Source organism: Zingiber officinale, chromosome 9B (assembly GCF_018446385.1).
Source record: "Zingiber officinale cultivar Zhangliang chromosome 9B, Zo_v1.1, whole genome shotgun sequence".
NCBI classification, from domain to species: domain Eukaryota; kingdom Viridiplantae; phylum Streptophyta; class Magnoliopsida; order Zingiberales; family Zingiberaceae; genus Zingiber; species Zingiber officinale.
In genome coordinates this window covers 91,070,008-91,094,236 of record NC_056003.1, presented here as the reverse complement: position 1 = coordinate 91,094,236, position 24,229 = coordinate 91,070,008, and the positions used below count along the sequence as shown (strand labels likewise).

The window sequence follows — 24,229 nt, the reverse complement described above, 5'->3', positions numbered from 1 at the left end:
ATCAGAGCGAGGCCGCTCTTCACCGGAATCATCGCCGGAAGGGTCAAGCGTAACAAGAAAAGCTAGAGGGTGAAGAAGTTGAAGCAAATTCATCAAGTCAAAGAATTCACAAGCTCAACTTCAAGATGCAATTCCAAGATGGACTTGGATTTGACACGAGGGTGGCTCCACCATACACCTCCACGAGCTTCGATTCTTGGAAATCAAGAATCGAAAACTTTCTTATGATGGAGATAGAGCAATGGTTTGCTCTTACGGAAGGCTTCGAAGCTCCAACAAATTCCAAGGGCAAAGTTCTAAAGAAAAGCAAATGGAGCCCGGAGCTAGTCCAAAGGTGCGAGGCCAATAACAAAGTGACCAAGCTTTTGGTCAATCTATTGCCAAGCACCATCCTTTGCAAAATTGGAGAATTTGAAGATGCAAAGGATTTATGGAGCAAATTGGCCAAGCTTCATGAAGAGATCCCCTCCACTGTACCGAATCAAGAAGTATCTAAAGAGGGTGACTCTTTGGAGCAAGACCAAGAGGAGGACTCCGAGGTTGAGAGATGCTCAACCTCCGAAGAAGAGGAAATCCAAGAAGCTTCATCCTCAAGGGAATGCAACGAAGGGAACAAGGAGGGAGCATACTCCTTGTTTCATATTGATGATGAAGCCTCCACCTCTAGGATTGAGGGGGAGCAATCCTTGGTGACACCGGATCAAGAAGAAGGAGAAGCTTCTACATCCGGGTCAAGAGAAGAAGAGGAGGAAGAAGCTTATACCTCCACAAGTCAAGAAAAATCAAATGGAGGAGAATCAAGGTCCGATCAAGAGGAAGCTTCTACCTCCGGATCCAAAGAAAAAGATGCCACCCCTACAAGCAAAGGTATAAATATTTCAATTAATAATAAAAATCATATTATATGCTTTGAGTGTAGGGAACATGGGCACTACAAGAGCAAGTGTCCTAAATTAGCCAAGAAGAAGGGCCAAGTGGCACCAAAGGGCAAGGTGAAGCCCAAGGAGACCATCCCCAACACAAAGAAGAGCAAGGAGCATATTATATGCTTCTCTTGCAATCAAAAGGGGCATTACCGGAGTCAATGCCTCAAGGGGAAGAAGATGGTCAAGGCTCAAGGAGGCATTAGTCAAGGGGGAGCCTCCAAGGTAAAGAAGAAGGTAACATTTATTGAGCCTACTCCTTTAAATTATGGTAAAAAGCATGATAGTTCTAATTTTTATCATTTTAATGCGATTTACCATAAGAATAGGAAGCATGAGGGCTTTAAGGAAAAGCATGTGGCCCTACATGCCAAAACTACTACCCCTAAGGCTAGGAATGTAGGTAAAAGTCTAGGCAAGAACTCTAAGGATTGTAGATACAAGCCTAGAAACAAAAATGCTCATGGACTTAATGAAAAACCAAATTCTAAGGATTTAATGATAGAAAATCAAGTCTTGAGATCAAGACTTGATAAAATTGAAAAGACCCTAAAAAGGATGGAAAATATCCTAAAAGGGCAAAATGAGCAAAACCTAGGGCTAGGAAAGTCAAAGCCATCAAATAGCCATAGAGGTTTGGGATACAAACCAAAGGCTAAGAAGGATGTGCCTAGTTATCATAGGGTTCCATATAGTTATGGAACAAACCCTAGGTTTAGTGGTCAAGTCAAGAATACTAGGGAAGTCATCCCTAAGAGTATTTTTGCAACCAAAGTGACTAAGACTTCTAAGAAGTCTAAGAAAGTCACTAACAAGGTCACAAGGGAGGCTATCCCTAGGGTTGACCTAGAAAATGTGACCAAGGCTTCTAAGAAGCCCAACAAGGTCACTAGGAAGGTATCTAGGGAAGTTATCCCTAGTGAGTACCTAGAGCATCCAAGGAGCACCAATAGGTGTTGGGTTCCTAGGAGCATCTTCTCTACCCCATAGATGGGTTAGAGAGTGTCAACTCCGATTAGAAGGGTAGTTAACCCAACTTTGAGGAAATTGACACTCAAGGAGCATTTTCAAGGTTTTTGTTAACCTTTGAAAATGAAATGGAATTATTATTTACTCCTTGAAAGAGTAAAATGTGCCTAGTGGTGAAAATTTGATTTTAATCTTAAAAGGCACATATTGGGAAATTCATAAGAGCTACCAAGTTGGGATTTTGGTATGTTCTTAGGAAATTTAAGGCAATCTGGGCCTTAACTTTGAAGTGCTACTCTTGTGGAAAAATGAAATATGCCAACATTTGAGGATATGCTTAATTTCGACTGGCATAAATTAATCAAGGGAATTAGAAATGTCAATTTAGGCTTTGACATTTTCTTGAAGCACTTTAGGGCAATCTAGGTTTAAGTTGTAAGTTTAGCTAAGGTTTTAAGGATACTTAGATAGTTAATCTAGGTATATTTTATTTATGCTAAATCTTGCCATGATTGTTTGCCCATCATATGTCATGACATCATGTCTATTTTTGCGTTCATGTTTTATTATGAAAAATCCAAAAATATCATGTCATGACATTCATACATCATGTAGTTATAGGATATTTTCTTTTGAAAATTATTTCTTTTTGATGAATGTCATAACATTATCATGCATAAAGTTTAATTCATTGTAATTAAGGACAAAAGGCATTTAACAACACTTATTAACAAGTGACATCCTAGGTGGGTGTCTAATATCTCCAAAATGCCTAGATAGATATGCATGATCCCTAGATTAGGGCAAAACCAAAATCTACATCTCACAAAGACCTATAAGATGACTTGTATGTGTTTTAGTGCACATTAGATACAAGTGAGATGTTAGGATGATGAACAAAACTCAAGATGTTGATTTAGTGCATTCTTTTGAGTTTTAGTTTCATCAAAACACATAGATATGTGTTTTCCCATCATTGGGAAAGCTAATGTACAAGTCATGTGCATTATGCCCAAGGAACATGGTGGGATATTTGTTTTGAAAAAGTTTTCAAAATGATTTTGGAAAACCTTGGTGAAGGCTATCTTTTGATAGTAATCACCATTGAATAGTTAGACACAAACTTGAAGAAAACACTAAAGTTTTTGCAAGTTTTCAAGTTTGTGTCAATCTTTGAAAAGATGATGTATTTTCATAGAAAACTATTTTTCCTTGATAATATATGCCCTAAACAATGTCTACACGAAATTTCATAATTTTTGGATTTTTGTAGAATTTTCTAGGGGTTTCTGAAGTTGACTGAAATGGAATTTCAGCAACTATCAGAGTTCCGATCGATCCATGAATTGATTGGAGTGCCTGAATCGATCCATGAATCGATTCAGAAGGCAAATCTCGCGAGCAGTAGCTCGCTGGATCGATCAGCCGATCGATCCAGGTAGTCTGAATCGATCAGTGGATCGATTCAGAAAGGTTCAATCGATTGGAACCCAACTCCAATCGATCCAAGTTGCTGATTTTGGCTGGGAAAGCCTGAGTTCAGCACTTTGAACCTATTTTTAGTCTAGGTACTCATTCCAAACCCTTAAAATACATTTGTATACATAAAAAGGGTGTTTTCGTGTTAAAACAAGGATGGAATGGTAAAGGAAGGCTAAGTTGAAGTTTAGGTTGAGGTTTGTTTCAAATTTTGAACATTTGAACCTCAAAAACTTCTAAATCTGGGTTTCCTAAAGGTTTAGGGATTCCAAGTCATTGTTGGTGCAATGACAGAAGTTTCCACCATGTCTTTAGGGGGAGGGACTCTTTAAAGACATGAAAATTATTTTTCATGAACCTTGGAAGGTGGTTAACCTTCTGTTGTGAACTTGCTCAAGGTTGAGCATTTAAACTTGAAATGGGGATAAATGGGGAGTGGATATCCTCATCATTTCAAGTGGCAATTCAAGTGGTTGAAAATGCTCAAGGTTGGGTATTTGTCAACATTGAGGGAGAAGTTAAGGATAATGAAGGGTATGGGACCTTCGATATTAAGTTGATCACAATGAGTGAAATTGTGATCACGATGAGCAACTCTTCAGGGGGAGAGTCTTCAACAAATGGAGTTGTTGAAGTGTGCCCAAAATTGGAGCATAGGTTGATGTGTGTCCAAAGACGGGTTGATGTGTTTTATTAGTAAGAGGTTGATGTGTGCCAATAGGGGGAGAATGAAAGGAAGTAAGTTAGGTTTTCATTACCTAGAGGGAGTTTGCCCTCTTAGGGGGAGAATGAAAAGCTTAATTTATGGGTTCATTACCTAGTGGCATGAAGAAGGAGGCTATAGGATTAGCATAACTTACATGTGGGATTGTAAGTGATATGTGGTATTGTCAAACATCAAAAGGGGTGTCATGACATCCCTCGTGTCAAGGTTGACCTGGTTAACCAAGCGTGAGTCTTGGTTTGGGTTTAGATGTTTGACAATAAGATGATCAAGAAGAGTCAAGTAGGTCGAGGTCGATACTTGATGGAAAGTCCTAAGCGGCATGTTAGGCGGATGGAAAATCCCGTGAGTGGCGGTGAAAGTCCTAGTGAGTGAAGCTGGGCGGATGGAAAACCCTAGTGAGTGAAGCTGGGTGAAAGTCCCGTGAGTGAAGCCGGTGAAAGTCCTGTGAGTGAAGCTAGGCGGATGGAAAACCCTAGTGAGTGAAGCTAGGTGAAAGTCCAGTGAGTGAAGCCGGCAAGGAAGGAAATCCAGATGGATCAAGGATGATCGGACATCCGGTGTTGGGAAGTCCAAGTAGGTCAAAGGATCGGTGGATACTTGGCGAGGAAGGAAGTCCGAGATGGGTCAAGGTTGACCGGACATCCGGTGGAAGTCCAGCAGGTCGATGGAGTGACCGGATACTTGCACGACGAGTAAAAGTCCAAGTGGGTCAAAGGATTGACGACACTTGGTGGGGAGTCCTAGCAGGTCGAGGGAGTGACCGGATGCGAGGCATGATGTACCAACAGTCAAGGTTGACCGGATGTTGGTTAGAGGTTTGGGACTTGGTTTTGGGCAAAACCAAGTTCGGATCGATCCGTGGATCGATCCAGTCGCTGATCCAGAGGATCGATCCGTTCTGGACCGATGAAGCTCGGATCGATCCGTGGATCGATCTGAGGTCCCGATCGATCAGCCGATCGAGAGGGGATGTTCGCCGCGATAACCGGATCGATCCGTGGATCGATCCAGCGCTTCTCGCGATAGGCGCCGGATCGATCCGTGGATCGATCCAACCTCTCCGATCGATTCGAACATTCGAATCGATCGGGATCCGCTGCGTCGGGTTTAAAGCCGCAGCGAGCGTGGTCTTCGCAACTTTTACAAGCTCTTCTCGATTCATTCCAGCTCCTCCACAGCTCTCTACAAGCACGTGATCGCCAGTTCTTGAAGGTTCTTGGAGGCTTTCCAAGTCAAGAGGCGGATCTATTGCAAGAGGAAGAAGTTAGGGTTAGGGTTTTTACTGCACATCTTGTAAGCTTTTGCTTAACTTGTATTTCCCTTTCTTCTTCTTGTATTGAGAGTGTTGTAGGGCTTCTCCGCCTTTGGTAGTTACCATAAAGGAGTGTTATTCATAGTGGAGGGTGTGTGCGTTGGTGTGGATCCTTGGATTAGTCACCTCTTGTGAGGTGGATACCAAGTAAAATCCTAGTGTTAGCGTTTTGTGTTTGTTTCTGTATTTTCCGCTGCACATCCAAGAAAAAACAAGCAACGCCAAGCAACGAAGCGCACCGAGCGAACGCGACGAGCTATTCACCCCCGCCTAGCTACTTTTGGTCCTAACAGAAACTACATGTTAACTTTTACACAATTGATCGTGATCAGATAATGTTCATTTAAATATAAAAAATGTTATGAAGTTCAATCATTTATTTTGCTAGTTGAAATGTTATTTTAATCAAGTCATTACGCAAATAAACAAGATCAAAATAATATAAAGTCATTCTATAATGTGTAAAAGCTAGTATCTATAATTGTAGGCTCTAGGGTAAGATTAAGTTGACTAGTGCGGAATAAGATTGCTACCATTGGGTAAGAGTTTGAATATCAGCAATCCTAAGAAAAAAAAGGTTCTTTCTATATTGGTCAACTATAACTTTTCAATTTACCTCCTTATAAATAGTCGTGGGGTCGACTATGTGGGGTCGCTAGGGTGGCGGATTCCACCTTTGTTACCATAATAAATCATAATGGATTAAAATTCAAAATATAAGCATAATGTAATAGAAGTCCTATACTACATTATAAAACTAAATGTTTAGAATTTGTGCTAGTTGCTAATAACTATCATTTTATCAGATTTTTAATATTTTAGGCAAGTCACTTTAAATTAAACACTTATTTAACTTTAATAGAAATGGGGCATCCATCTAATTAAAATATAAATGATGGGTGTCCATTTAATTTTTATCCAAATAAATATATTTTCAAGAAGAAAAAAAAAGAACCTTTTAATTTTTTTTTGGCTAAAAATTAAAAGAGCACTCCAAATTAATAGAAACATCAAATTAACGCCATTTTCCTAAAAAAAAGTCAAATAAGCATATCTCATATGAGCATCCTTTTGCGTCTCTCTCATTTGATCTCGGAAATATTCTTGAATTCAATGTTGTTGTAGAAGCTAACGGCTAGCTTTTATAACACGTAGAACCTATCGACTAGTTTTTACAACGTGTAGAAGCTAACAGATAACTGCTACATATAGAAGTTACACGTTAACTTTACACGCTTGATTATTGATCCTGTCCGGAATCTAAGTCAGATGGACCGCCGGGTGAGGTGGATAGAATGTTGACTAAGTCGCGGTGTCCCGGAGGGGGGTATGCTGAGATGGCTTCTATGTTGACCAAGTCCTCTGGTCAACGCTACCTACAGCCAGTGACCGGGTCCCCTCGGTCCCTGGTACCCCGAGGCTCGAGGCAGATCCAACGAATATATAAGTAATAGACTGAGCCATAAAATAATGAAAATGCGTATGGAATATGAACGAATAATGTACCCTGGCCCAGGGGAGCGCCCTCGGATGGGACGCTGCTCGAGTTGTCGGGACGCGGAAGAGTAGACGACGCCCAATCAAGATGGAGAGCTGAATCTGACGACGTAGAGTCAGACGCGGCATGAAACCGGAGGACGAGCTACAGGTCCGGAGATAATAACGACACGTAGGCCGAGATAAAATACTGGCACGCAGACCGAGATAAAATACTGGCACGCAGGCCGAGATAAAACATCAGCACACAGACTGGAGTAGGATCTAGGCACGCAGGCCGGGAAATAACAACAACAAGAAGACTAGATACAAAACACACAGTCCGACATACAACTACAACTCAAAGGCTAGAGACAGGTCAGATCAGAGCGTAACGGCGATAGTGGCACGGAGGCCCAATCGATGACGAAAACACACAACCATGCAAATTGCGAATTGAACCAATGAAGTGGAAGGTACGAATGTCAAGTGGTTAAATCCGATGGTGGGGGTGCCGATAACGATGCCCGAGCTATCGACGTGTAAGGAGAAGGGAGGTGACATGTGGGCTGTTTGAGTGCCCGCGAGAATATGCCAATAGTGTCGAAGGCCACATGGATGCAGTGGAGTTGTGCGATGAGGTGGCTGGGCACTGTTGCTGTCGACGGTGTGAGGTCTGTCGAAGATAGTGCATGAGCTTTCGGGTGCATGATAGAGGACGACGGGCTTGTCCGTTGAAGAGGAGACAACCGGCGTGGAATGTTTGCTGGCCAGTAACCATAGGGGAGGCGACGAGATGGAAGAGACGTGGAGAAGACTGCTCAAAGGAGCTACGATGAGTCTGCCCATGCCGGCGTCGCGAGGAGGAGAGGGAGGAGCAGTAGTCGGTCTGGCGGCGACGTCGCGAGGAGGAGAGGGAGAGGAGAAGAGGGAAAGACCGTGTGGCGGCGGCGACGAGAACCTCCGGCGAGGAGGCGCCGTCTGTCCGGTGGCAACATCGCGAGGTGGAGAGGAACGGCAGCCGGCGCCGGCGAGGAGCTGAGCATGAGGGAGAGAAATTGGCTCCTTCCTTCTGTGGACGCGTCCAAAGCACGAAGCATATCCCCCCTCATTGCTACAGTGCCCTTTCCCCTTTAATGTCCTACCCTGCGAAAAGACTGAAATGCCCTCCTTCCTCCCCGTTATTTCTTCTCTACCCCTCAACCTATATCCATATCAATTATGATTACATTATGTTCATTTGAAATATAATGAGTGTCATAGAATCTCCATCGTTTAGTTTACTTATTAAAATATTATTTTAATCAAGTTATCACTCAAAAAAGTAAAATCAAAATGATATAAAGTCATCATTATAAAAGCTAGCTGTTGGCGCAGCGGGGCCGGTAAGAGGACGCGACGTCTGTAAAAGAAAAATAAAAACCTTTCTCTTTTTCCAACTAAGATTAGTAGTACTATAACAATAATTATAATCTCAAAAATGAACAACTAATAAAAAGAAGAGACAAACATATTTGACTTGGTTACTGTTAGTTAGAGCCCTAGAGCCAATCATTTGATGATTGTATGGACTCATTGTATCATATTCTTGTATTTTAATAAAGGCATTTGTTTGGTTATTATACTTGTTTGTATTAGTGCCAAATAGACTAAGTATAATAGCGTCCTTGAGTAGAAGGTTCATACCTATATCAATCGATTAGTTAAATCGATAGTGAGATGATATAGGGAACACTACTCTAAATCATTTCTAGTCGAGTATTAACATTCAGGGACAATGTTAATGCAATAAGACTAGCATGTAGGTCAGCTCGATGACTTGATCTCACAAGTCATGGATATAGAGATATCAAGCTGACACATGGGTATACATTGGAGCATGTATACTGAATGACCCGCCATGAGAAAGTATCATGGATCGTTATATGAGTGTCATATACTTTCTCATGTGGCTATTAGTATGACTATTAGTCCTTAGACCTAAAGTCACAATGGATCCCTACATAAGGAGTTATGTACTTTGGTTTCGTCAAACGTCACCCGTAATTGGGTGGACTATAAAGGCGATTACCGGGTATGTAACAAATTATGCAGAGGGATGTGAGTGATGTAGATGGGATCTATCCCTCCCATATGACGGGAGCGACATCAATATTCTTGATAGAGTGAGACCACTAAGTGCATGGTCATGCCCAAATGAGTCAACATGAGATGTTGAGCTCATTTGATTGAGTGAGTCTACTTGGGGTTCAAGATTTAGATTGATTAGAGGATGACACGGTCTATGCCTCATATTGATCAATCTAGATGTCTAGGATAGAAGGACACTTGTCATTATTTTGTAAAGAGTCACAATTGGTAGTCACAAGATGATGTCGGATCTCGACATTCTTGTAACTTGGGTAGTAATGATGTGTTGCTAGATACCGCTCATTACTTATGCTCCTAAATGTGTTTAGGGCATTGCCAACGTTACAAGAACCTATAGGGTCACACACTAAGAACAATTAGATGGAGATTAGGTTCATATGATGAACCAAGAGGATTAGATTCATTTGATGAATCAAATTGGATTAAGAGTAATCCTAATTGGGCTAACTTGAGTTGGACTCAAGTTGATTCATGTATTCAATGAGTCTAATTTAGATTATGACTCATTAAATCAACTTAATTTAATGAATTAGATTCATTATATTAAGTTGGCTTGAATCAAATGGTTAGATTAGATCAACCATAGAAGAGATTTGGTCAAGTTTGACTTGACTTGAGAGGAAGTTTAAAAGTCAAGTTTGACTTGACTTTATGCCACCTCATTGGTGAGTTGGCATTGATGTGGACCAATGATGATGCACCACATCATCATGGTTGCCACCTCATGGAAGTTACAAAGTCATTTTCTTAATAACTTCATATTAATTGCAATTAATGCAATTAATTTGGGAGTTTTCACAAGGTAGAGTGGCCGGCCACTTGTGGATTGGTGTGGATTTCATTTTTCCATTCAAGTGGTGTATCTTCTTCTTCCTCCTCTTGAAGCTCTTCCTCTCCCTCTCCTCCTTACCTTGGTCGAATCTTACCAAGGTGCTAGCACACCTTTGCGTAAGGTTTTCTCCACCTACGTGTCCGTGTGGATACTTCTAGAGGACCGACGCTTGACGGTCTAGAGATCCGGCAACTCCTTGGACGAGCGGGAACGCGAAAGGGCTCGCTTCGAAGGTATAACTTTCATCTAGTGTAGATATAAAGTTTTTACAAACTCGTACAAGAAAAAGGTTTTTCGATAAATTTTGTTTACGAATCTTTGCACGAGATCCATGGCTTTGGGTGACTCGGGGTTTCCGCGACGCGAAAAAGCGGTTTTCGCGGCCCGACGAACCCAACAGTTACAACCTAGTGATTGTTAATCCAAAGCAGTTGCAAAACTCTACTAGAAAAATCTCCTTCTCTGTAGGCGGAGAAGCCTCTTATACTATTTGAAAAGCTTTAAAAAAATTAGGAAATGATTACAGTAGTTGTTCTCAAGTTTTTGTTGATTTCCTAGGTCTAGGGGTTTTTTTTATAACCCCTGGGAAATTTTATCTGAAGCTTGAAGGTGCCTCCAAAGGGCTTGGAAGGCGTTGTTCGTTGCTACTCGGAATACTGTCGTAGTTCCCCTGTATAAAAATTTATACAAGCATAGAACTATCCTAGCTACCCATGTGTTCTACTAAAGTTAAATTTGGATTGCAAACGATGTTTAACATTATTAATCCAAATTTCTCTTTAGAAGTTAAACTTGGATTGGGAACGAAACTTAACATTCTTACTCCAAGTTCAACCGATGTGATCTTCCTAAGTTAAACCATATTACAGAAGTTATCAAATATCTATTTCAAAGATCGACTTCAAGGTCAAACGTGACGAGACACTAGACCTTCTTGAGTATGAGATCATTCACCACTGCCTAGACAAAGCCTTTCAAAGAAATCGGATATTTAACTTCTTACAGTAAATTAGATTTAACTATAGAGACCTCAATAGAAACACATTATCGAAATATGAAATCGAAAAACGAAATCAATAACAAAAATGATAACATAAAACAGTTAACCTCTTGTGTTTGGTTTTATAAGATCTATACAAAAGGATGAACTAGTCATGATGCGGAAACTAATAACTAGTTATACCTTTCGTAGCTTATAGACCTCTTGATCTTCTATTGTATTCCTCTCCTTCTCTTGAACGTCGTGTGGGCGACGATCTTCCAAGAGGTAGTCCAGCCAAGCTTTTTCCAAAGCTTCCAAGATCCGGCCACCAACTATCCTCCAAGGGATGTTAGACAAGAGAGCTTCCTTCTCTTCTTCTTCTCCTTCAAGCAACCGGCCACCAAGAGATCTCCTCACAAGATGTCGCCGGCCACCAATAGGGAAAACAAAAGGAGAAGAGAGAAGGACAAGGGCCGACCACCAAGGATTGGAAGAGAGGAATAGAAGATGTGTTGTGGGGTGAGACACCCCCTCCTCTTTTATAATCCTTGGTCTTGGCAAAAAAGAAAAGTTTTGTAACAAAAAAATAAAACTTTCTTTTCTCCTATAACATGGCCGCTCACATGCTTGTGCTCCAAGTAAGGAAAAATTTTAAACAAAAATTAAAATCTCTCTTTTAAAGTCTCTTCTATGGATAGTTATAAAAGGAATATTTTATAAATTAAAATCTCTCTCTTTTAAATCCTTTTATGAATATCTATAAAAGAAAAGATTTAAAATAAAACATGGTTACAAAAGGAAAGTTTTATTAAAAATTAAAATTTTTTCTTTCACATTATAGATAACTACAAATAAGGAAAGATTTCAAATCTATCTTTTATTCCTTTGTAGAAAATTATAAAAGGAAAGATCTTAAAATTTAAAACTCTCTTTTAAACCAACATAAAAGGAAAGTTTTTAACCAAATAAAAAAAACTCCCTTTTATTTCCTTTTATAACCGATCTAAAAAAGGAAAGTTTTATATTAAAATTATCCTTTTATCCTTTTAAATCTTCTATAAAAGGAAAGATTTTACAAAATAAAACTTCCTTCTCTACATGGTGTAGCTGGCCCCTTGCTTGGGCACCAAGCAAGGCTTTGGCCGACCCTAGCTTGGGCTCCAAGCTTAGCTTGGCCGACCCCTTGCTTGGTCTCCAAACAAGGCTTGGCCGGCCCTAACTTGGGCCTTAAGAAGCTAGACTTTGGGTAGATATAAGACTTTATATAAGAGGCAACAATAGGGACCGAGAGGAGGAATTGACTTTGGTCTCCCGATGAGCTTGAGCTTCTCATGTTTGCCCCGAACACCCAACTCAAGTTCATCAATAATATCTCATTCACTTAAGAGTTATTATTGCACTACCGCACCAATCCCATATTACAATATGAGCTCCTTCTTATTATGAGTGTGTTAGTCTCCCTGTGTTTAAGATATTGAATGCCCACTAATTAAATGAGTTACTGATAACTCACTTAATTAATATCTAACTCCAAGAGTAGTACCACTCAACCTTATCGTCATGTCGGACTAAGTCCACCTGCAGGGTTTACATGACAATGCTTATGAGCTCCTCAAGGGGGCATCATCAATCTGGATTACTAGGACACAATTTCATTCTATAATCAACAACACACCATATAAATAATATCATTTCCCAACTTATCGGGCTTATTGATTTAACGAGCTAAATCACACCCTTTGATAAATTAAAGGAATAAATATTAAGTATATGTGCTTGTTATTATATCATGATTAAGAGTACACACTTCCATAATAACAGAGATTTTGTTCTTTTATATAGTCAGTATAAAAAGATACTACCTCAAATGGTCCTGCTCAATACACTCATAGTGTACTAGTGTAATTTATTTATCAAGATAAACTAATACCTAATTACACTACAACCATTCCAATGGTTTGTCCTATTCCATCTTGGTTGTGAGCAACTGTTTATAATTTATAAGAAACTGATAACATGATCTTCTGTATGTCTCCTCACACCATGTTATCTATAATATAAATTAAATGGAAAACTACACTTAGCATAAATGTAGACATTTGACCAATGTGATTCTTATTTCAAAACAAATGTTTATACAAAAAGCTAGACTTTTAGTGTACATTCTAACAGGCGCCTCCAACATAGCAAGTGGATAAAGCTTTATCCACTTGCAAACAGCTAGTTTGATTGGCCGAAGACGCCTTCCATAGCCTTGGAAGGCGCCTTCGCACTGTTCATCGAAGACACCTCCCACAAAAGGCGCGGAAGCGCCTTCAACAGCCTTTAAAGGGGCCTCCAGTAACACTTGCAGCTCCATTTCGCTCCTTTGCTGTTGCAATCTCCTGGGTGATTTCGATCACCGAAATAGGGCTCACCGAACCCAATTTCCAGCCTTCTCCTCGAGCAGGCTTCCGCTCTGACTTCTCGTCCCTCGAACGTCACGTACGTTTTCTCGTCCACCGATGTACTCTTCCGCAACCCTTTCGTCCCTCGGACGCACCAAGCCCGTCGGCTCCCTTCCCGTGTCATCCTTCTCGCTAACTATGTCTTCCACTCGACTTCCTGTGCTCCTAAGCTCATGCACACTTAGATATAGGGATTAAAACAAAACATGACTCAACCTAACTTGATTGATCACATCAAAATAATCACGAGGTCCAACACTAACAACTAGCTTTTACACGTTGTAGAAATTAACAATTAACTTTTGCATGTTTTAAAAATTAAATATTAATTTTTACATGGTCGACGTGATCAAATAATATTATTTTAAATATAATAAGTATCATGAAGTCTTAATTATTTATTTCACTCGTTGAAATATTATTTTAATGAATTATCACTCAAATAAACAAAATTAAAATGATATAAAATCACTATTATAAAAATTAACAACTATCTTGGATAATATTTAAAGCTAATTGTTAACTTCTCCCTATTGTAAAAGTTAGCATCTTACTTCTGCTTGTTATTAATTTTTACATGACTAAATGATCAAATAATATATTATAAAAATTAATTGTTAACTTCTACCCGTTATAAAAACTAGATATCAGTTTCTCCAAATCAAATAATCAACTATATTTTAGATATATCACTTTAAAAGCAGTACAAAATGCTCATTTGATTTTAATTAAAAATAGTAAATGATAGAGGCTCATTTGATGTTTATCCATCTTTTTGAAATATATATATATTAAAAAATTCCTTTTAATTTTTACCAAAAGAATATTCACAGAAAGTTTTTAAAAAGGCAGCATTAAAAAGTTAAAAGGAAGCATGTAACAATAATAAACCAATCATTTTTCTTCTCATCTCTATACCCAACTGACAAACCATGCAATAGGTCATCCGTAAGGGGCCTAGTGGTCGAAACTGGGGGTGTTTACTCCGCAGGGAATATGGTTCTTTATTCTTAGCTTTCGGATGGTTTGAGTCTTTAGATTTCATATTTTCATTGAGAACGCAACTCATCACACTGATTGCTTGCTGGAGTCGGGTCCGCTAACCGATCCGCCATGGTCGATGCAGAACCTACCGGAGACGGGGAGGAACTCCGCCGCCTCCTCACCTCCCTCTCTGCCGCCGCGGAAGACGTCCAATCGTTCCGCGGCCGTTGGTCCTCCGTCTCCGTCTCCGCTGCCCGCCTCTCCGCTGCCCTAGATGACCTCGATCGTCTCAAGTCTTTCCCCCTCGTCGCCGAACTCCTCTGCTCCCTTCTCCAAGCTGCATCCTCCGCTCTTGACCTCGCCGTTCTCTGCCGCACCCCTGACCCTCCTTCCGCTCGGCTCCACACCCAGAGCAACATTGCCGCCGCCTCCGCGGCCCTTCAGCAGCTCGCCGCAGACGCCGATGTTCTCCGCCGCAGCGACGCTCTTTTCGACCCGCCGGAGGAAGGGAGTCGGCACCGAGAGCCTGTGCGGGAGGAGGCCCGGAGCCTCGTGATTCGGCTTCAGATCGGGAGCCCCGAGTCGAGGATCGCCGCGCTGGATTCTCTCCTCGACCTCCTCCGCGACGACAAGAACGTCATGGCGACCGTCGAACAGGGCGCGGTGCCGGCGCTTGTCCGCCTCCTCGACTCCGTCTCCGTCGCCGCGTCCTGCCACGAGGCGAGGGAGAAGGCCGCGGCGGCGATCGCGAGGATCTCCGCCGTGCCAAGCTGCCACCACCTCCTGACCACGGAGGGCCTGCCCCTTCTCCACCACCTCGCCCGCGTCCTCGAGTCGGACGGTGGCGTCGCCAAGGAGAAGGCTTGCCTCGCCTTGCAAACCCTAACCCAGACCAGGGACAATGCCCTCATCATCGGGTCCCGCGGCGGGATCGCAGCACTCCTAGAGATCTGCCGCGGTGGAACTCCCTCCTCCGCCCAGGCAGCCGCCGCCGCGGTGCTGAAAAATCTCGCCGCGGCGCAAGAACTCCGGCAAAAATTCGCCGAAGAGAATGGAGTCCCGGTCATCGTCGGAGTTTTAGCGTCCGGAACACCTCTTGCCCGAGAGAACGCCCTCAGCTGCCTCTGCAATCTATCTTCTAGTGAAGAATCCCAAAACATAAAAGTATCCATCTTCAAAGAAGGGGCTTTGGAATCCCTGAAGAACTACTGGGAAGCAGTTGAAGCAGGAGAGCATCAAAATCTTGAGCTGGGAATTCGCTTAGTAAGAAACTTGGCATGTTTCAGGTACATAGCAGAGGCCATCGCCGCCTCCGGCTTCCTTCTCCGCGTCACCAGCGCACTGGAGAGCTCCAGGCCAGGAGCAAGAACAGAGGCAGCCATGGCAGTAGCTGAATTATCTTCAGTTTTTGGGAGGGCGAGGAAGGAGTTTGAGGGCGCAGTCACTCCCCTGGTGCGGATGCTGGAAGCAAAATCCATGGAGGAAAAGGAAGTTGCTGCAAAGGTTGTGGCTTCTCTGATGTCATTCCCTGTGTATCAGAGATTGCTGAGGAAGGAGGAGAAGGGAATAGTAAACATCGTTCAGCTCCTCGATCACTCAGTTCTTGTCGATAAGAAGTTCCCAATTTCAATACTGGTATCGATTTCAAAGTCAAGAAAGTGTAGGAAGCAGATGGTGGCGGCCGGAGCCTGCGGGTACTTGCAGAAACTTGCGATCATGGAGGTGGATCGGGCAAAGAAGTTGCTTGAGGACTTGGGAAGAGGAAAGATACTGGGAGTATTTCCAAGAACTTGACTGACAAGTATGGACACTGAGCTTGAGGATACTCCATGTGTATATAACAATAACACTGCCTCAGCAAATTGTTATCAGCCTCTTGAATCTTTCTGAAGATGAAATTGTACTAATCACATGTGTGTCGGCTTAAGATTGTTGAGTCATTCAAGCACAATTTCTCGTTGCTTTGAAAATTATCAATGACTACTTTTGCCTTGGGAGTAGGTAGGGCTCTTAGTCTTAAGTTATATAATTCTTAACCACGGAGATTTTTAATCATTGATTAATGGTGGGTCAATATAGTTTAATCTCATCAGTGATGCAATGCTGATTGCATGAACAGTTGAGGGCAAACAAAAGTTGCATGGGCTCTTTAAAGATTTCCTGGGTCCTATGGTTGACTGACTTTTTTGAAATAATCTTTCATTTATTTGTTGGTTGGACCATCTGGAGTAGATCAGCCTTAACTAGAATGTAGAAAGGGAAGAAGATATTTGATAAATGATGAGCCTTGAACTAACCTCAGCTTGGTAGGCCACAGCTTCTGCTTCTCGCAGCTGCACAAGAAGCTCTCCGGCAACATGGACCACTTTTGTTGTATCGCGAAGCTCAATTATAAGTTTCCAGTTCTGCTCTTTGAGATAGCACAGCAGCAAGAGTTGCGGCAAAAACAGAACTATACCCTTTCTTTCCTGCTTTCTGAGCAGCATTCAGCTCTGCGGTGCAGTTCTTCTCCATGTTGAGCTCGGTCTCTTTCTTCTCTGCAAACCTGCAATTTTGTTTGAGATCAACTTTCAACTCCTCAGTACGACAGTTTCACTTTTGTTTTTTTACTACTCATAGTCCTCCCCCATGTTGTATCAGCTCAAGAAGAGAAATATCGCCTGAAACATCCTTAATTCTCTTCAACTGATTCTTAATAGTTTCGATTTCCAGAAGCAGTGCTTGATTTTCGTGAGGTTGTAGTGGCTGATTTCAAGAAAGATGCAAGATTGATGAGTAGTATGAGATTGCTAAACAGTCAAGTAAAAGAAACATAGCCAGTCGAATGCAAGTACATTTTCATTGCCAGAATGCTGATCCTCTTCTTGCTTTTGTTTGTCAATCTGAAATTTATCTATGAACTATTCGATAGAAGATTAGTAGCAAACCGATCTTTGCATTCAGAAGCTTAGAGTTATGTGAACACGACTGATGCGGCGATAAGGAGGGTCTGCCCGACACAGGTCAAATGTCAAGGTAGAGATTAAAGTCAAGATGGTCAACATCAGAGTATCAAAAGGCTCGACTACAATGGCCGGTCGGGACAATCAATGTCCAATCGACAAGAGACTACAACGGTCGGTTGAGTCAATCAGTGTCCGAGCGGATAATGCAGTAAGATAGCTAGACGCTCAGCGCGGCGCGACAGGACACTGAGGAGACCAAAAAACTTATTCGAACGGGATGGACAAGCTACTACTCCTAGTCACCATAAGGAAGATCAGCTAAGGTCGACAAAACAGAGGAGTCTCGGCCGAGCGGCTACCCCGCTCGGCCAAGCAGTGGGAGCATTGTTATCTCTCTGAGGTCGATAGAGCAAAGGAGTCCCGGCCGATCGGCTACCCCGCTCTGCCAAACAGTGAGAACATTGTTATCTCTATGAGGCCGACAGAACGGAGGAGTCCCGACCGATCGGCTACCCCGCTCTGCCAAGCAGTGAAACCATTGTTATATCTCTCGATATCTTTTTGGAAAATAGTGCCGCTGAAACGAGGCATGGTCAACAGGCGGATCGTACGACGGAAAGTTCTATTGTCTTGTTAGGGATATACATATCCTGTTAAGGATGGTATCAGAAGCATTTTCCTAACAGATCCTTTCATATGACACACTGGAGAACGTGTACACGCCTCGAGGAGCATGCACATTGCCCACCAGGGCTATATATAAAAGAGGATCCAAGCACCGGCAGAGGTACACGTTATTATTGTTTGCGCTTGTGTTACTGTTGTTCTGCTTTCTTCTACACTTTCGGTGACTGACTTGAACGTCGGAGGAACACCGCTGGAGACCCCTTTCCTGACTCGACACTGACATTGCTTGTTTTGCAGAGTGAGACGCGGTCTACATCCAGTCAACGCAGCAGCCACATCCTCAGCTTTCCAACCTCCCATTTTCGGAAAGGATCATTTTGGTGTCGTCTGTGGGAACGTAGCCTGCATCCGAAACAAGAAGATGGAGGACGTTGGACGACTCACCACGGTGACGCCGACAAAGAAGGAGCTCGATATGCTTATACAAGCCCGAGCGGCAAGGATAGTGGAGCAACAACAACAACAACAAACGTTGGTCGAACGTCAAGCGCATGAACCCACGGCATCAGCAGCAGGGCATCAAGAAGGATATGGAGACCAAGCGGAGCATGTATCCATTTGGGGACAAAACAAGAAGCCGACCAGATGTTTCGGATTCCATCAAAGGAACGAGGTCGAGTTGACAAGGATCGGGGGTCCTCCTCGGATGACGCACGCGTTCGAGACGCGCGAAAAGGTAAGGTGTCAAGGGAAGATGATTCGCTCGAGCGGATCAATCAACAATTCTCACAAGGGATTCTAGATGACCCTCTGCTGAGACACTACACCCCGCTGGCGATGGAAGAATACAATGGAACTACCAATCCGGACGACCACTTGGCCAAGTTTGATAACGCGGTCACACTTCATCAGTACACGGACGGGGTGAAGTGTCGAGTCTTCCTCACCACCCTCTCCAGATCAACGCAACGTTAGTTCAAGAGATTGTCGAACGGATCAATCCACAACTTCAAAAACTTTCGAGCGACGTTTCTACACCCCTTCGTCAGTAGTCGCCGTCACCAGAAGACCAACATCAATCTGTTCTCCTTGAAGTAAGGGCCCAGGGAGGCATTGAGGGACTACATCCAGTGCTACAATCAGGTGGCCATGGATATTCCCTTGATCTCCACAGAAGTATTAATGAACACCTTCGTCCAAGGTCTCAACGAAGGGAAGTTCTTCCAATCACTCATCCGGAAGCCGTCGAGGGACTTCGACCATCTGCTCAGGAGGGCCATGGAATACATAAACGTGGAAGAAGTTCAAGCGTCCAGAAGAAAAGAGGCGCCTACCGAGCCCATAGCAGCGCTCGAACGACGACCATCGAGTAGCCATCAACTCCTAAAGGGGCCTCGATCGGGAGGAGCCCAGAGACACTAAGAGCCGAGGACACATGCTGTGCAGCATGTAGCAGCCAGTCGGCCAAAGGCTGCAAAAGGCAAGGTATGTACACCACTATTCTGCTCCTTCCATCAGTCGACGACGCACAATACGCGCGATTGCTATGATCTGACTCCGATTGCAAGTCGACCGGCTCCACGAGGATATCATCATCGGTCACCATCACCTAATCGACATCATAGACGTCGGTCAACCGATCGGAAGGAGGAAGATAGAGAGGCGTCTAAACGACGCCATCATCAACCCTAACGAAGGAATAACACGAGTCCCGCCCGAGCTTCTGCTGAGCTAAATAGGCCCTCAGCTCGAGGGAAGAAAACAGGAACAACGCCGCTCGCGGAAAAATTGGAATGATTGCCAGTGGATCGACCAACGATGATTCCAACCGAGGGAGGAAATTGTTTGTTGGACGACTGGAGATCCACGTTGTGCAGTGCACCAAGGAGAAGGCTGAAGGACCTGAAATAAGCTTCGACCCCCGAGACTTAGATGGAGTAGAGATCCCTCACGACGATGTCCTGATCATCCGAGCGGTAATCACTAATTATACTATTTACCAAACCTTTGTTGATACAGGAAACTTGGTGAATATTATATTCAAGAAGGTGTTCGACCAGCTGCAAATCGACCGGAGCAAGTTGCAGCCAATAACGACCCCACTCTACGGCTTCATAAGCAATGAAGTGTTGCCGATCGGCCAGGTACAGCTAACCATTTCACTCGGAGAGGAGCCGCTGAAGAGGACAAGGACCACAAACTTCATTGTGATAGACGCGACATTCACCTATAACATCATATTAAGCCGATCGACCCTTAACAAGTTCCCAGCGGTGGTGTCCACCTTCTGCCAGAAGATTAAGTTTTCGATGGACAACTAGGTGGCCGAAATCAAAGGCGACTAGTTGGCCACTTAGTGATGCAACGTCGAGATGGCAAAGTCCAAAGCAAGGGCCACTCGGAAGAACTCGCGCTTGGAGGTGAATGCTATCAGGGAGAAACCTCCTTCGCTGATCTATGAAGAAAAGGAGGAGGTTAAGATCCACCCTAACTAGTCGGAGGTAACTACTTTTATCGTTGCCGACCTGGAAAGCGAGAAGAATGCAGAGTTGGTCACTTGTCTTAGGCGAAATCATGATGTGTTTGTTTGGTTGACACACGAGCTCCCAGGCATCTCGCCGAGCATGGCTTAGCACGAGCTTCATGTCTGATCGGACGCTCAGCCTGTGAAACAGAAGAAGAGTGACTTCAGCGCGGAGCAAAATCAACTCATCCTTACAAAGATAGAACAATTACTAGAGGTCGGCCACATCTGTGAAGTTCAATTCCCGAGCTAGCTGGTCAATATCATGCTGGTCTCCAAGTCGGGCAACAAGTGGCGAATCTGCATCGACTTCCGCTATCTGAATAAAGCATGCCCGAAGAATTTCTATCCGCTGTCCAAGATAGATTATATGGTGGATTTTACGACAAGCTGCGAGCTGATCTGCATGCTCCGCTTTTTTCTACACTTCTGGTGACTGACTTGAGCGTCGGAAGACCAACGCTGGGGACCCCATCCCTGACTCGACATTGACGTTGCTTATTTTGCATAACGGGACGTGGTTTACATCCAGTCAACGTAACAACCACATCCTTAACTTTTTAACCTTTCGTTTTCGAACAGGATCAATGGCGTACCAAGAAACTAAAATGATGGATCATCGCTGCCTGGTCTGCACTTTCAAGATCCTTATCTCACTCAGTGGCATTTGCTGAAGGCCCATTTATATCCTGGACAAAAGATGCAAATATTTAAGCATAAGCAGGAAACTTTCCATCTGAATAAATGTGAAACGCAAGCTTGCCTCATTGACTGGAACAATCTGCATATATGAAGTTGATCAACTATAGCATTCTTGCAAGCTGAACAAAGCAATGGAGAAGCATCAACATTTCTCCATTTGGATTGAAATGGACGCCAAGTGCTCAAATGAAACCTACAAATGAGCTTCTTGTACACGAACTTTTCTCATGATAGTCAATAATCTGCAATCCTCTTTGAAGCCTAGCTGCCAAGGAATCTATGTTTCTAAAAACTCAAAGAAGATTCGCTCAATTACCTTCTGTTGTTGGTTTGACTCAGGACCAACAACAGAGAGGAAACTGAAAGTACGGTCCTCAAGTGACAAAGAATTAGAAGAGATCTTGCGAGCAACCCCTGCTGTGTCTGTCTCACTCTGCCACCACCTTTAGAATGCCAAAAAGGGAACTTAAACCTACTGCTATTTGAAGTTATAATTACCGTAGCCTAGATGAAGCACTTATCACTGTAAAGATCGTGTAGATTCAATGAACACGGAGCACTGAACCAGAGGGATTCCCCATTCATCTCTTCCATGCAACTCATCGACTGCTCCAGGGCGCTCTTTCAGTGGAAGACCATCGGATCAGGTGAGGCAACGTCTGCAAGTGAAGTAGGATGGAGGAGTTGAAAGCCCGATCCGGGAGTTAGGGTTCGCGTTCTTGCTCCCGGATCGAGCGACGCCTTCAGGGATTCGACTCGCAAGCCCTCCATAGCTCCAGCCTCGATCTGCTGCTCTTCTCTCTCCAGAACTGCAATTGCAAGTAAGATTGGGGATCAGGGATTCGAGAGGAGAGCAGCTCTCGCGTCGATCCAAAAATGAGAGGGCGGGAAGGATCTGGTGATCCGCCGGAACATTTAAATGAGATTAACAACACAATTAGATAACGACACGTAGTTACGCGGCCGTAGTCCTGTGTCTTAAACTGATATATTTTAATGTATGGAACGGAAGTCGAGATAACATAAATGCACTTAAAAAATAGAGTTTTCTAACACTTCAAATGCCCTTAAAAAATATATTTTATTATGCTTTAATTATATTTTAAAACTTATACTTCATATAACAATTAAACGATCATCTATTTTATAGCTGAATGGATGACCTTACAACAAAGTTGGGCTCATTTAGAACAAGCCGAATTGGAGTGAATTCCAAGGCAAAAGCAATTGAAATGTATACACTCACACTTCATAAATGAATCATAATATGTAGCATAGTTAGGCTATATTTGGAAAAGAAGTAACCCTGTGAGTGTCGATCTATCGAAACAAACAGATCCTCGGAACATCCGAAAGCGATAAAAAGATGGAAAAACTAATGAAACGACTGATTAAGAACCAACATCTTGTTAGGTGTAACAAATAGATTGATTTGCTTGCCCGCCAGCTGTGAGATTACATCTTGATAAAAGCACAACCTTAGAAACTAGAAACAAAATCTTGACACAATAACCTCTATTTTGAACTTCTGAATCTGTTTTTCTTCGGTTTTTTGTCAATCACATCCTTGGTTAGCGCTATAAAATCAACTAACCAACATAATTGATGCGATGTAATTGTTTCGTGGTCTATTGATGGTCTTAGATGTTGAGAAAATATCATCTTATGTAGCAATTCCTGAAAAAAAAAAAGGTATATTAGAAGATAAATCTTTAATAGGGATAAATGGAGTGCAAAATCAGGTAGAAGACTCTAACTGCCTGATAATCCATTGACTGAAAAACATAGAGAAGAAAAATCCTCAGCGTTGTGCGGAGAGTCACAGATTTAGGGAGCGTCGAGGTTTGACAAGTGATCTAAGGCACAAAGAGAATAGATACTGCCATAACTTAATGGTAGCTTATATTTCTTGTGAATGACAAAGCTTAATCTACCTAACTTGATACTTTATCAGCTTTTGGAAATTGGATATTGGATTGACGGGACTAATCGACCAATGATCATATGTTGAACAATATGGTTCTGGACTAATAATGTTTGTAGGTTATCCGGAAGTGTTATCCATTGCCAATGTAAACTTGTCATTATGCTCAAACTAAATGATACAATGTTTTCCCCAATATTGTGTAGGATGGAAAAGTAAAAAAAATGAGTGGATGTAGACAAAAGAAATCCTTCATTTTGTTTACATCCATTCATTTTCCACTTTTCGATCCTTTGGAGTAAATGGGCTCATAAAAGTGTGGCTCCGCACTGAAATACCCTTTTAAAGTTCGTTAACTCAGATTTTTCACAACAACCGAACCAAGATAGATGCAAGGCTTTTATTTTGGTAGAACTCAGAAGTAGTAAATACCTTTGACTTGGCTAAACAAGCAGATTAGGATGTGAACGGATCATAAGAATCCAAACATTCAAAATGTGATCAGCTGGGAAATGGAGATTATGATGCACATCTTAAGTCAAAAATGTAGTTTGCGTAGAATCATGAAGCAATCCAGCAGAGCAGTAAGGGTTTACTTTGATGACCAAGAAATGGCAATGCAAATAAGCATGTAAAAGCCATGGTAAATGAAGCACAATGGTTTCCCTAATTGATTAGATTGAGGAGATGAGGCATTAAGATATTTGCCCATAATTTGATGGTTGACTAGTGTTGTGCAAAACAAAAACCAGTATCAGGTGATGAGGGATAGAAGAGTAAACTGAAATGGTTTCCTATGTGATCTGATGGCAGGGGAAAAATTACTCATTTGGTAGAGTTGCTGTTCAAGAACGCCCCTCTCAAGCAGAAGCTGAAACAAATAACTGGGATGTGATCATTATTCAAGAATGTTTTTTTACCAATATAAGCATTTACCCTTCATGGGTGAACAAAGTCAGCAGGGAGAAATGAAAGAAAAATCCTATGACCAACAACTCTGGAAATTCATAATTGAATTAGTGTCAGACAAATCTAGGAAAAAAAAGTTGGCAATCATATAAATCTACATGAGATTCTAAATAGCCAAATGTGATTTCATGTGTATTTACATATTCATGGTTGAATCATGTTTCCAAACGCATAAACAAATGTAAAATGAGTAGAGTTAAAGAAATAACTTACCTCTATTTGGTTGTCTATTGGTAATGCCATAATCACCGAATTA

The 24,229-nt window shown here is 42.4% G+C and overlaps 1 protein-coding gene across 1 annotated transcript; it reads left to right on the top strand.

The window, feature by feature from the left end:
* The first annotated feature begins 13,985 nt into the window (after positions 1 to 13,985).
* Positions 13,986 to 16,630, top strand: LOC122024913 (ARMADILLO BTB ARABIDOPSIS PROTEIN 1-like). The gene has a single exon (XM_042583649.1). It carries the CDS (start codon positions 14,412 to 14,414, stop codon positions 16,074 to 16,076), a length of 1,665 nt encoding a protein of 554 aa, XP_042439583.1. The 5' UTR covers positions 13,986 to 14,411; the 3' UTR covers positions 16,077 to 16,630.
* The last annotated feature ends 7,599 nt before the right edge of the window (positions 16,631 to 24,229 follow it).

Bases quoted from the DNA above. Each gene is read 5' to 3' on its own strand.
- LOC122024913 (XM_042583649.1), top strand. From the start codon at position 14,412: ATGGTCGATGCAGAACCTACCGGAGACGGGGAGGAACTCCGCCGCCTC.